Source organism: Temnothorax nylanderi, unplaced genomic scaffold (genome assembly GCF_030848795.1).
Source record: "Temnothorax nylanderi isolate EJ_2023f unplaced genomic scaffold, tnyl_v1.0 TNYL_tig0238_pilon, whole genome shotgun sequence".
NCBI classification, from domain to species: Eukaryota; Metazoa; Arthropoda; class Insecta; order Hymenoptera; family Formicidae; genus Temnothorax; species Temnothorax nylanderi.
Genome location: NW_027249300.1, coordinates 28,000 through 40,707, shown reverse-complemented (window position 1 = coordinate 40,707; position 12,708 = coordinate 28,000). Strand labels below are relative to the sequence as shown.

Below are 12,708 nucleotides of genomic sequence, written 5' to 3'. Positions count from 1 at the left end.
ACGAAGACTTACTTCGCGGAATAAAGTTTCGCTTTGAGATTTCCTTAGGAATTGTTTGAAATATATCTAACGTTAGTCTGAAGTGAATTGATTATAATAGCTAAGAGTGGTTGTAAATGACTGTTCGAGACTTTCAGTAGAAGTTACTTCCAGCGGAAGGGTATAAGAAGAAGAATGAAAGGAGTCGGAGTAAGAGTAGAATAAGTCCATAATTTGTAAAATTTCCTTTAGATATATCTTCATATTCAAAGTGGGCGTCGTAAATTATGAACTTGCTCCACTTTTTTCCTCCAAACTCGCTGTCGAATATAAATCGGTATTATCTGCCTGTAAAAATTCATACTCATAAATGTATAATTAAACATTAGCATTGGAAAATGAAAAAAATGAGAAAGCACAAGAATTACAAGTTGTACTATAAACGATTAAATCCAGTATTAAAGATGTAAAAGGTACAAATCCTAAATAATGAAAATACATTATGTAAAATAATCATGATTATAGATGAGAAAATAGTCTGTGATACAATGATTATATTAAAACAAATTCAATGTTTAACAATTTTTATCATTTATCAACTCTTCCCAGAGAAAAGAAAGATAGTCCAGTCAAATTAAACAAAAAAAAGGCTTTTGCTCGGAAGTGAAGCGGTATCAGTGAAACCTTTTTAGGGTTGTTGGGGGGATGTAGAAGAACTTATTTCTGAGTTTTCGGGTTAATCGGACCGATGGGTTTTTAAGGGGGGGAGGGGGAATGAAAAATTTAGTTTTTTCGCAATAACTCGGCGAATTTTGACCGTACATGATTGACTAACCCCTCATTTTGTAGCTCTTTTAAAGCCCTACAATTCATTTCGTGAAGACCCTAACTTAAAATCAAGATTTGTCGAGTTCTAGCCGGTGAAAGTGGGAAAAAATGTATTTTGTCGCGGTTTTTTGCGTTTATCTCGTTTCCATTAATAGATAGAAATGTGCCGCCACTGACAAAGTTGTAGGGCTTGAAGAGACCTACAAAATGAGGGGTCAGTCGTTCAGATTCGTTAAAAATTGAGCCCAGGAAAGCCTCTGGAAGTCGCGCTTTTAACGCATGGCCGATCGTCGCCCGCGTCGCCCGCGCCGCCCGCGCCGCCCGCGCCGCCCGCGTCGCCCGCGCCGCCGCCGGCGACGATCGGCCACGCGTTAAAAGCGCGACTTCCAGAGGCTTTCCAGTACCCCTATTCTGTAACTCTTAACGACAGTGTCGGTATCGTTATGTTGTCGTTGCGCAGGTATACTATATGGAAAAAAAGCTGCGCAACGACGATATAACGATATCGATATTGTCGTTAGAGTTACAGAATAGGGCTACTGGGCTCAATTTTTAACGAATCTGAACGACTGACCCCTCATTTTGTAGGTCTCTTCAAGCCCTACAACTTTGTCAGTGTCGGCATATTTCTATCTATTAATGGAAACGAGATAAACGCAAAAAACCGCGACAAAATACATTTTTTCCCACTTTCACCGGCTAGATCTCGACAAATCTTGATTTTAAGTTAGGTTCTTCACGAAATGAATTGTAGGGCTTTAAAAGAGCTACAAAATGAGGGGTTAGTCAATCATGTACGGTCAAAATTCGTCGAGTTATTGCGAAAAAACGAAATTTTTCATTCCCCCTCCCCCCCTTAAAAACCCATCGGTCCGATTAACCCGAAAACTCAGAAATAAGCTCTTCTACATCCCCCCAACAACCCTAAAAAGGTTTCACTGATACCGCTTCACTTCCGAGCTCAAATGTCTAATTTGACTGGCCTAAGACGTCTTCCACGCGTGTAATTAAAATAAAATGTTAAAAACAGATTTCCTCGTTAAATGTAGAATCTGATTTCTGTATATTTTAAGACGTACCGGTCTTTGACATTCCCTCTGCTATTTCGACAAAGTGAGATTAATGATTTTTCGGAAAAACCGACATCCTCGGAGCAAAATCGTGGATTTTCGGACCACCGAGCATTAGGCTCCCCCGGTAACTTCTCGCGTTCGGACTTAAAGATCGCCGTTGCGGATCGCGCACGGCGATTCTGGCATACCGGGTCTGAAACGAAGAGAGTCGTCGGTCGTGCCGCGTCAGACATTTCGGATAGTATCGGCGATCGAAATTTATGGCACGCTCAGAATTGGGCCGCATCGATCGGCGCTGCTGTGCGCCGCCGCGCGATTTACGCGCGTAAAGCCGTCGTATCGGTATCAGCGTCAGCGTCGGTGTCGGTGTCGGTATCGGTGTCGATGCCGGTATAGGTATCGGTATCGGTATCGTACACGTAGGACATCTCAGCACTGAGAATCATCGAAATTCGAAACAGTAAGATAAAATCGCGCGCATAAACAAATCATCCTTTTGCGTCGCGGTGGTGAATGTGGATTGTGGATATGGATGTATGTGTGCGTGTACAGGTGTATGCGTATGCGAGCGCTTGTAACAAATCCGTTCATGACCAACGTTTCATTTCGATCGAGAAATAATGATCGCTCTTTGAATTATTTATTAACTGAGAATTATGTGTGGCGTAGGTAATTTATATATATATATATATATATATATATATATATATATGTATATTAGTTAAATAATTCATTACTTGAAATCGTAATAAATAGATTAGCCCAAAATTAGCTGATTTTTTTGTCTGTGGATTTGAACTGAAAAAGGCAGAGGTCGTTAATTTCATTTTAAAAAGTCGTTAATTTCATTAATTAACTTGCGTTATTGTTGTTGTTGATGTGTGTGTGTGTGTGTGTGTGGTGTGCGTGTGGAATACGTTAACATCTTTCATTTGATTAAATATACGGGAATATCCTGTTCTTTGCGGGAAAAATAATTTAAAAATGTAACAAAATGTACGCGGCAAAAAATAAATGTACGAATGTATTGATATATACATCTACACAAAATAAAAATATATAGGTCTCAATTTAGCCGTTATTAAAAAACGCCAAGGAAAACGAAGAGGAGTGAAGGTGATAAAAACGATTGACGTATTACTGCGACTTTGTCTCCGGCGGCCAAACGGTCAATAAACCAAACCAAATTAGCAAATTCGGAATTTTGTCGCGGGGCATAGGCTCGTCGTCGCGTACCTATAATTGGCAAGTCGATGGCGATTGACTGCCAATGTGCTCACGACAGGTTATAAACGTCGCGCGCAGCGACGATCGAACCTGCTCGTTTCAATTACAACCTCTCGACAGTCTCGACCATTTCGTCTCTCTTCTCTCTCTTCTCTTTCTCGCGCGCGTGAGTCCCGCGAGACGCGCTTCGCGCGTCGAAAACGCGGTGGAACGAAACGAGAGCCTATACGGCTGAAAAGCGACGGGGGATGATCGCCTTACCTGCGGACATTCGTCTCTCGGGGGATGGAAGGATGATGGGGAGGAGGAGGCGCGAATCCGTTCCCGAGGCGGGCGCGAGCTGCCCGTCGAGAGTAGAAACTGGCCCCGCGACGACAGATGACAGCTAAACGATCACTACGAGGGGAGCGGCGGCGGCGGCGGCGACATAGTAGCCTGAGTGAGTCTGAGTAGTCTGTGTGGTAGCCTGACGGCGCGGGGGTGAATCAGGTGAGTGGCGACGTGAGTGGAGACGAGCCGGTACTGCCGATAGGCCAGCCAGCCGCGCACCAACTGCAAAAGCCGCGCGGAAGCGGCGGCAGCGGCATCCTCGCTCTTCGCGACTTGCGACGTCGCGCCTCGTCTGATTATGCTTATGCCGCTGCCACTGGCCGGCCGAGCGATCGATACGCGCGCGCGCGCCGCAGCGAGCCGCTTGCCGCTTACTCCGCTACTCCGCTTACAATTACAAACCACCCCGTTCACCGTCTCCACGTCTCCTCGCCCTCGCCTCTCGCCTCTCGCCGCGTGGCGGTCTCGGCCGGCCGCGATCAGTAACCGGACGGCCCGCGTGTCGCTAATTACCAACAGTGACGCGTGAACGTCGTTTTCCCGTATAGTGTATATGTATAGTGAGGGCAGCCACAGGAATGCGAGGAGTGTAACGTCGAATTACGATTGATATAAAAACTCTCTGTATATATAGTATATACGCCAAAAGACTTGATACTTACTCATGCCACATATTATATTTATAAATATAAAAAAAGAACGAATGTGGAGCGGAGTTATAATTGCGGAATAACGTGGATGCGTATTTATGGGGCTGGCATCCTCGTTGGCGATTTCTCGGTCCATCTTCGGAGGGATTAGTAGTTGCGCACGATTGACCAACGCGTGCGATGACAAATGCGATGAGATGCCGCGCGAGACATTCGCGATGATTTTTCCCACGCGCGCAACATGCGTTTTTAAATTATGACAATTGCGGTAGAAACCAGGAGCAATTCGAATGCAACTCTCCGCGGGCGTTGCGACCGCGACTTGCGACGCGGAATTTATCGAATAGCGATATCATGATTCTTCAAGTATCGATACCGTTGACGTAACGTGAACCGAACGCGGTAGTTATACTCGACGCAAAAAAGATATGAATATTCAAGATATTTTACTTAATTGTAGAATAACGACGCGCATGTATATACATACCAGATACCTGATAACAATCGCGGACTCGTTGCATTATCGATGCACTTGGATTAAAACAAAACATGGCGAATATCTCGGTTGATCCCGGGCGCAGAAGCGAGTCATCGATACCGAAATAACGATCTTGGCGTATAATCGCGATTGTGCACAACATCCACGTTGGGACGTATATTTTGTGAGACGCCTCCGATAATCCTTCGGGAACGAGATTCACTTATTTTACATAGTTATAATCGTGAAAAACGGGACAGTTTGAATGCGACTTCGCGATCTGTTGCGGCGCGTTCGGTAGCTGATTCGCGATTCGATATCTATTGGTCAAAGCAGCGAACCAATTGGCGCACAGTAATTGCGCTCAAAAATCAAATTTGAAATGATTTTATAGATACTAGACATACAGTCGAGACCGTACAGACTTATATGAGCATATAAATAAGTCTATATAAATTTTCGAGACAGCTAATTTATAATGATTTATTTAATATAATTTCCAATATCGAAAATGTTAAAATGCCGAGACATGCTGTAGAAAAATAGAATCCCAAACTTATTTACACTGTTATTTGCGTTAAAAATCCTCCAAAATATATTGAAAACTGTGACACGTAGAAACGAGGTGTGAGAATACAAAATATAAATAAAAAATCAATGCGTAACGTATGCAAATAGTCTGTTTTTGATCTTTATAAATCTGATAGACACATAGAGAGTGCTGAATGTTCCCTATCGTAGATTTCGCTCATTTGCTACAACAATGACATAACTCAGAAAATAAAATTTTCCAAAAAATAAGTTTGAATGTTTCGAATCATTAAAATTTTTAATATTATACTTTTAAATGCGTTTTTGGTACAAGAACTGATTGTAGAGGAACAAAAATATCTAGCTATATATTAGCTCCTCATTCAGTGTATTGAATTTTCACCCTTCTTTTACAAACAGTTCAAAAATGACAATTTTTGAGTTATGTCATTGTTGTAACAAATGAGCGGTTCGTTTTTCTCCAAGAACTAAGACTCAAATTAAGCTGTAATGCCGTTAATGATGGTGATGATAAGTAGAATAGGATTTTAATATCATATTAAGTGAGTCATAATCGTTATGATGTAACAATCAAGTAAATAAAAAATGTGCCAATATACGGTCGGGCTGGATCTTTTGTGCCTAATAATATTTTTCCACGTGAATTTATGCATGAATTTTAATTATTATATTATTATATTTCACACGGTGACGCGTGATTTCGTGCAAGAGCAGTTGACTCTAGTCGGCAAATCCCGATTCTCGTTCCACATATACTTCAATCTTCGATCCCCCGATTCTTATCCCATTCACATTTTATAAGTCATAAGAGATTGAGGCGTAAAGGCCTGTGTCCACGATGCTAGAACTTGGTCCAAGTTCTCGGACCAAGGGAAAGTTACTAAAACTTGGATCGTGGACACACTGAACTTGGAGGCAAAACTCGAATAGAAAGCTCGAATGAAAAAATGCGGCACGTCCCATTTTTTCGTACTAGTTACTAGATTCATACCGATTCAATTCCTTTTTGCCAACATTATTACTTTATAAATAGCTAATCAATGATGGTCAATGTGACGTTGGACAACGGAAATGTATATAACTTTCATAAATCTTAAATAAATAGAGAAAAGAGGATTATATCCTATATATATATATTCCACGGGCCTGAGGTCATACTCAGCTCTCGACCCTACATTTTTCGACTATAACGCTATCTAGAGTCATCAAAGTACAACTACTTCTATTTGAGAACTTGAATCGAGAACTTGGACCAAGTTCTAGCATCGTGGACACAAGCCTTAAGACTAATGAGCTCGAGCTTGTAGAAACTAAACTTATTAAAAAGCCCAGAGAAACTAAGCATTTGACAACGGTAAAAGACAATATAAACTGTGTATATATGTATTAAATTTCGTTGAAAAGCAGTTATTGATAAATCAAGTTTTCAATCTTTAAAAGCATCTCCTACTAATCTTCAAAAAAAAAAAAAATTTCTTAGATATACAGGATGTCCCAAAACTGGACCGACAAACTTATAGTATAGGGTAGTTATAAAGAACGCTATAACATGCATTTTTTGTCAATAAACTCATGTCCACAAATGACCTATTTTGGCACTAGAGTGAATCAAAAACTAATTTATATCTAGCTAGTTGAAGTACATTATTTTCAGGGTTCATAAATTCATAAATCGACGTTGCAATTTCTGTATGGAAATAAATGGTCACCACTTTGAATAACTGTTGCAAGTACTTCAATTCAAAAACCAAAACGGTTTATTTGTGGACATGGGTTCATTGATAATAAATGCTTGTTATAGTGTCCTTTATAACTACACAAAGTATTTCGGTTCAATTTTAGGACATCCTGTATATATACATGTACTGAAATATGTATATACAGGGTGGACCAAAAGTCTGGGTACAGTCGAATATCTCGTAAACAATGCATTTTAGAAAAAAATGTTTTAGATGTTTTAAATGTTGTAGGGTTCAAAAAGATCTATTTACTGATCTTATCAGTTTGATCTTAAGTGGCGTCCTTAAGGTCAAGTTAGGGTTTAAAGTCACTTTAAATTTTTTTAATTGGACCTCTTATTAATTGCATATTATTGTAGCCTTTGTCAAGACATTTTCGAAACATTATAATAAAGCTCACTTTCGTTAAGAATTTCCTGAGATATTTTAAATTTTGTCATGATGTTTTTAATATAGTTATGAAATATCTCGTAAAGTATTCACTTTTCGATGACTTTACCTTGAGACTTTTATACGTAGAATAATGAAAGGAAGCGAATAATAATATTAATTTTTATATTTGCAATTTTGCAAAATTTAATGCGTCTACAAAACGCAATAGAATTTTTTTAAATCTCTTTTTCTTTTTTTACAACAATCGATTCCTTTCATTATTCTACGTACAAAAGTATCAAGGTAAAGTCATCAAAAAGTGAATACTTTACGAGATATTTCATATTTTATATTTAAAATATCATGACAAAATTTAAAACATCTCAGGAAATTCTTAACGAAAGTGAGCTTTATTATAGTTTTGAAAATGTCTCGATAAAAGCTACAAGAATATGCAATTAAAAATAGAGGGTCTAATTTAAAAAATTCAAAGTGACCCTAACTTGACCTTAAGAACGCCACCTAAGATCAAACTAGTAAGATCAGTAAATATACCTTTTAAACCCTACAACTTTTGTCTAAAACATTTTTTTCTAAAATGCATTATTTACGAGATATTCGACTGTACCCAGAGTTTTGGCCTACCCTGTATAATTATAAAATGTCTTACTGAATAAGATATATCTTACCAAATATATGGTGTGGTGGCCGCGTGTGCCTCTAAGATAGCAGCCCAGTATCACACTAATTAGCCACGCGCGGGCAAATGCGTTTTCTCGCGAGTGCCTGGCCGCGCCGACTAAGTTTAGAAACAAATTCAGCAAAAATACTCATTGCCCTCATCGGCCGATCGATGCTACCACCAAAAGTCGTGAGCACATACTCACGGAGTCACCATCCAACTCGCAGAGTCGCGGATGGTATTTTTAAGAACATATCTCATCGCATCCACCATCACCTTACATCCATACTCCTCTCTACCACATCATACCATCACGATTCACTCCCCAAAGTGGCATATGTTATAATTTAATACAATTTTGATTTTTACGAAAGAAAGTACAATTAATTGTTTTATTTTGGATAGGACATTTATTGCAAGAACCTGATTGAAATTTTTTTAACGATTATGAACGTTTTACTCTGGGAATATATTAAAAAGAAAGGAATTTTCATAAATTCCCGCTTAAGGAATATTCGCGAGATAATCCTTAACGTTGGATGGATCCAATTTTCTGAATCCGTTCGCGTCACAAATGCCAACTTCAATATTATCTGCAGTCATCTGTCCCTCGAAGCCTTCCTTTAGCGTCAGGATGGCAGTGTGAACGGCATCGTCCAATTCCAGATCCTCACTGTACCTCTTTTCGAGGAACGTTTTGCCATTAATGAAATTTTTACCCATTGCGGTTGCCTTCCATGCGAAATATGTGCCAGATGGATCACATTGGAACAAATAGGGCCTGTCATTGTCCCAACCGCAGATCAGAAGAGATACTCCAAAGGGTCTAACACCTCTACAAATTAGCAATGACAACAATTTAATACTATCGCTTACTTGATTACCTCTTACCACAGTCAGAAACTGTACATTTACATTCGGTTAGATAACTTTTCCATATTTAAAATTTAAAAATATATAATTTTTAATTTAAAATTTGAGTAAAAATACAAATGGTCGAAGAGTAATAGCTCACCCAGATTGCGTGTACTCTTGCATGACCATCGCAACGCGTTGCACGAGTTGCGCGGTCGGGATAGGTTCTCGATACACCAGGAGATACTGTTGTGCCATTTTCCGTGCTTGCTTCACTAGTAATCGGTAATCTGGGCCCATGCCACTGTAGACCATGCCGATGTGCTTCGTGATCATTTCGACCTTGCTAACGCTATGTTCGTCGTAGAGGATGGACTTGTGCTTGTTTTCCGTAGCAAGAACGACGCCGTTTAACGCCTTGATGCCGACGCTTGGCGCGCCGGCGGCTACCGCGGCCAAGGCATATTCTATTTGCACTAATTTGCCCGATGGACTGTAAAAAAACAATATCATTAATCATATGAATTACATGATATACAAATAATTATAAATGTCATGACATGATCTTGTACTTTTAGATTTAACACATATATGCCAGAGATTTTGACAAGTCATCCTGTCATACGTTACGTTTAGCATTTTCAAATCTTAGTGTACTCGAATAAAGAGATTATTTATGCATTTGTCAACAAATCGCCAATATGAATAAAACGCCGTTAATTAAGCTAAAAATTTTCATTCACAATAATTAAAGAAATGTGCTGAGTGTATGGTCGATTTAGAGGTTAGGATAGGTTATGTTCAATCTATTTTCAATGGGATCTATCTCTCACCGTAAACACCGAATATTGGCTTAAAACACATTGTTTCGTACGCAATTATTGCGTTACTGTAACTGTATTTACCTAAAGGTTGTTAACGAAAAACTGTATCGTTCCGAAGCCATGACAATTGCTTTGCAACAGTACGAACCACGAACGGCACGAACAACAGCGTTAACGACACGATCACTGACGATCACACGTATACTGCCATAAGAATACACATACATACATATATCACGCTACAAATACCGAGAAGTTGGTGGAGTGATTCGACAGCGTCCGAAAGTCGCACGCGAAATGTTCCTAGGAACATCTCTAGCAGAGAGGTTTTCTCTCTGTCTCTAGATAAATAACACACCTTTACTTGTTTATTGTTTGCAAATTTAAAAAATAAATAAAAAAGTTTTATATGATATAACTCTTATACAAATTCCTTGCAGCTGTAACAGCATATTATATGCATTTTAATAATTGTATACATTTACTCGTAAATGTACATATAAATATTTAAGATTTTAAAGAAAATAAAGAATAAAGATAACCCAGCTAAGCTAACTCAATGTCCAAAATCGGGGACATAAGACGTCTTAAAGACGTCATTAAGACGATGTCCCAATTTTCGACATTATTGTTAGCTGCACTGAGAAAAAAATATTTATTAGGTGACTTCTAATACTAGCTATATATTTACTTAATTAATATAATACACATATTTATTTAGAATTAGATATTTTTATTTAAATTAAGTAAAAATATATTATCTAATTCTAAATAAATATGTGTGTATTAAGTAAATAAACTGTTAGAATTAAGCTACCTAAATAAAAATTGTTTTGGATCTAAATATTTTTTTCTCAGTGTGATAAATATGTTTATTATTGCTGATAAACATACTCTGCAAAGGATAGATCTCGCGTTAATAAAAGCACGGCAATAAGTATAGCGCCGCGTTCATCTCGAAGTTTGACATTCTTAAAAGATACTCTCTTTTCTTTACTTCATCGACTATCTTCGGAATTAATTTGAAATAGAGGAAAATCGGGCACACACTCGGTTGTCGACGTATCGTGTCATTTCGACGGAGCGAGGAGCGATTTCGCTGATTCCGCTTTGCTCTGCGTCGCGCGTCGCGAGAGGGAAACCGCGGGATGACAGCATGACCCAGAGTTTCCTCGTCGATTGTTTACGCGATACATCGAAACGTGGCGAATTAGCGAATATACGAGTATGAATTGATCCGGACCGATCGATAAGAGGAAAGAAAGATGATCGGCGACACGGCGCAGATCGACAGGGAGCTCGTCGAATGGATCGATGGCATCCCGTTTTCGAAACCCGCGAGAAACTTGACGAGAGATTTCTCGGATGCCGGTAAAATCTCCGATCTCAGGCCGGTTCTCGCATTAAGAGTGTTTTTTTTTCTCTTCTTTACGGACAAATTTAAAGGCCATTTCGACTAAACTTCGATTAATTCAACCGGCTGTTTAAAGTAAAATTTTTAACTATATATATATATAATTGATTGAATTTTTTGCCTACGTTAAACAATGGAAAATAAATCATTTCTGTCAACAAAGTGTAGATGTTACTTGATAAGTTTATCACTATTTATAAACTAGCTCAGTGTTATTAAAATAAATAAAAATATATGGTATAATATATGATTATTAAGGTAGGATTTGTTAAAATCCAGCTAATTAAAAAGTTTAAATTATAAGAACGTAAAATTCCTAGAATATTTTATATTAAGTCTTATTAGATTCTAATCTCTTGGATTCAAATTGTGTGATATCAATAAAATTGTTAAAATTATTTTAAAACTTTAAAAGAACAGAGCAGTTGTGGAAATGTTAGGCTTACAGTATCTTGAGTTTATTGCACCCTGTCTTTGAAATGCCAAGTAGAATTAATCAGAATTTGATTGAACGCTGTTTTACTGTCCTTTGACAGTTCTCACGGCGGAGGTTCTCAAGTTATATTATCCCCGACACGTGGAGCTTCACAATTATGTTCCGGCGAATAGTGTAAACACAAAGAGGGAGAACTGGAAAATGTTGAATCGAAAGGTGCTCGTGAAACTTGACATGAAATTGAGTAGCGATACGATCCATCAATTGGCAAATGGGTCGCAACGTGCAATCGAGAAACTCTTGACCAAGCTGAGAATGAAAGTTCTGAAGGACGGTGTTGAAATGCACAAGTTGAAACTCAAAGATGTAGAAGGTAGACGCGCAGATATTAAATAATCACATTTGCTTAACAATGCTTTGGCTAATGTCTCATTCAGTTTTAAATTTGACGTGCTCTCCACAGGAGAGAAGATTGGAGATGGCTCGCCGGAGAACGATGGTTACCTAAAATCGCCAGTAGAAAGTTTAAACAAGTTTGATGTCGATAACGAAACTCGTGAAATTAAGCCGTCTAAATTTACGTGTCTCAAACGAGGAATCCTCGTTGTCTTCAGTTGGATTATGTGTCTCTTCCGTATATGGAACATCTTCAGCTGTTGCATAACTTCTCGTTTTCGCAGGCGTGAGATATTTAATAAATAAATAAGACAATTTGTGATTGATAAAAATTGATAAATTTTCAAACGCATTTAAAGCAGGCGACGCGCTCGTAAACGTCACAACGGAGCGAATTGAAGATGCAAACGACGAAAGTGTGCAACGTACGATTTATGCGGAGTTGAAGAAGGAGCTACGCGAAAAGGAAGAAGTGATAAGCACTTTAAACCACAAAATCGCGTATCTGGAGAGTTCAATGAAACTCAAGGATCTGCGCATCTCCAGTCTGGCGGGACAGATTTTGCAAAACGCTGTCGAAATGGATCAGTCGGCGAAGTCGCAATCAATCGACGGCGTACGCGCTAAATTACGTTCGCGATCGCACAATTTTCACAAAACTAAAACGAATTAGAAATCCATAGTAATGCAAAGTTGCAAGCTTAGCTGTGAAATAAGAAATAAAAAATTATTGAGATTTACTGTTTTAATTATTTATTATATTGCATGTAACATATGTAATAGAGGCTTATTCTCTTTAACACATGACTTACAGCCTTCTTTTAGCTCAAATTAGGCCATGTAGAAATTAAGAAGTCGAATTTCACTCGTATA

General features: G+C 38.6%; 3 protein-coding genes across 7 annotated transcripts in view; 1 reads left to right on the top strand and 2 right to left on the bottom strand.

Annotated features, from left to right (window-relative positions):
* Msi (RNA-binding protein musashi) overlaps window positions 1-8,160 on the bottom strand; it is a 129,005-nt gene extending 120,845 nt beyond the window's left edge. The window contains exon 1 of one of the 3 annotated variants that reach the window (XM_071718170.1): window positions 4,575-8,160. The gene's annotated coding sequence lies outside the window, so the exon portion shown is untranslated. Of the gene's footprint in view, window positions 1-3,368; window positions 3,497-4,574 lie in introns of those variants that run through there. The other 2 variants (XM_071718169.1, XM_071718168.1) reach the window with 2 other exon arrangements.
* On the top strand, window positions 3,462-12,575 carry LOC139779715 (uncharacterized). 3 transcript variants are annotated; one of them, XM_071718176.1, is made up of 4 exons: window positions 3,462-3,546; window positions 11,540-11,812; window positions 11,903-12,121; window positions 12,198-12,575. In XM_071718176.1, exons 1-4 carry the CDS (start codon window positions 3,486-3,488, stop codon window positions 12,506-12,508), a joined length of 864 nt encoding a protein of 287 aa, XP_071574277.1. In that variant the 5' UTR covers window positions 3,462-3,485; the 3' UTR covers window positions 12,509-12,575. The 3 variants fall into 3 exon arrangements, with proteins under 3 accessions (XP_071574277.1, XP_071574275.1, XP_071574278.1); XM_071718174.1 differs by having other exon boundaries at window positions 12,195-12,575; XM_071718177.1 differs by lacking the exon at window positions 3,462-3,546 and adding an exon at window positions 10,440-10,960.
* Prosalpha2 (proteasome alpha2 subunit) lies at window positions 8,298-9,825 on the bottom strand. The gene is made up of 3 exons (XM_071718178.1): window positions 9,671-9,825; window positions 8,926-9,258; window positions 8,298-8,745 (listed from the first exon to the last, which is right to left on the bottom strand). Exons 1-3 carry the CDS (start codon window positions 9,814-9,816, stop codon window positions 8,415-8,417), a joined length of 810 nt encoding a protein of 269 aa, XP_071574279.1. The 5' UTR covers window positions 9,817-9,825; the 3' UTR covers window positions 8,298-8,414.
* Window positions 12,576-12,708: the final 133 nt, after the last annotated feature.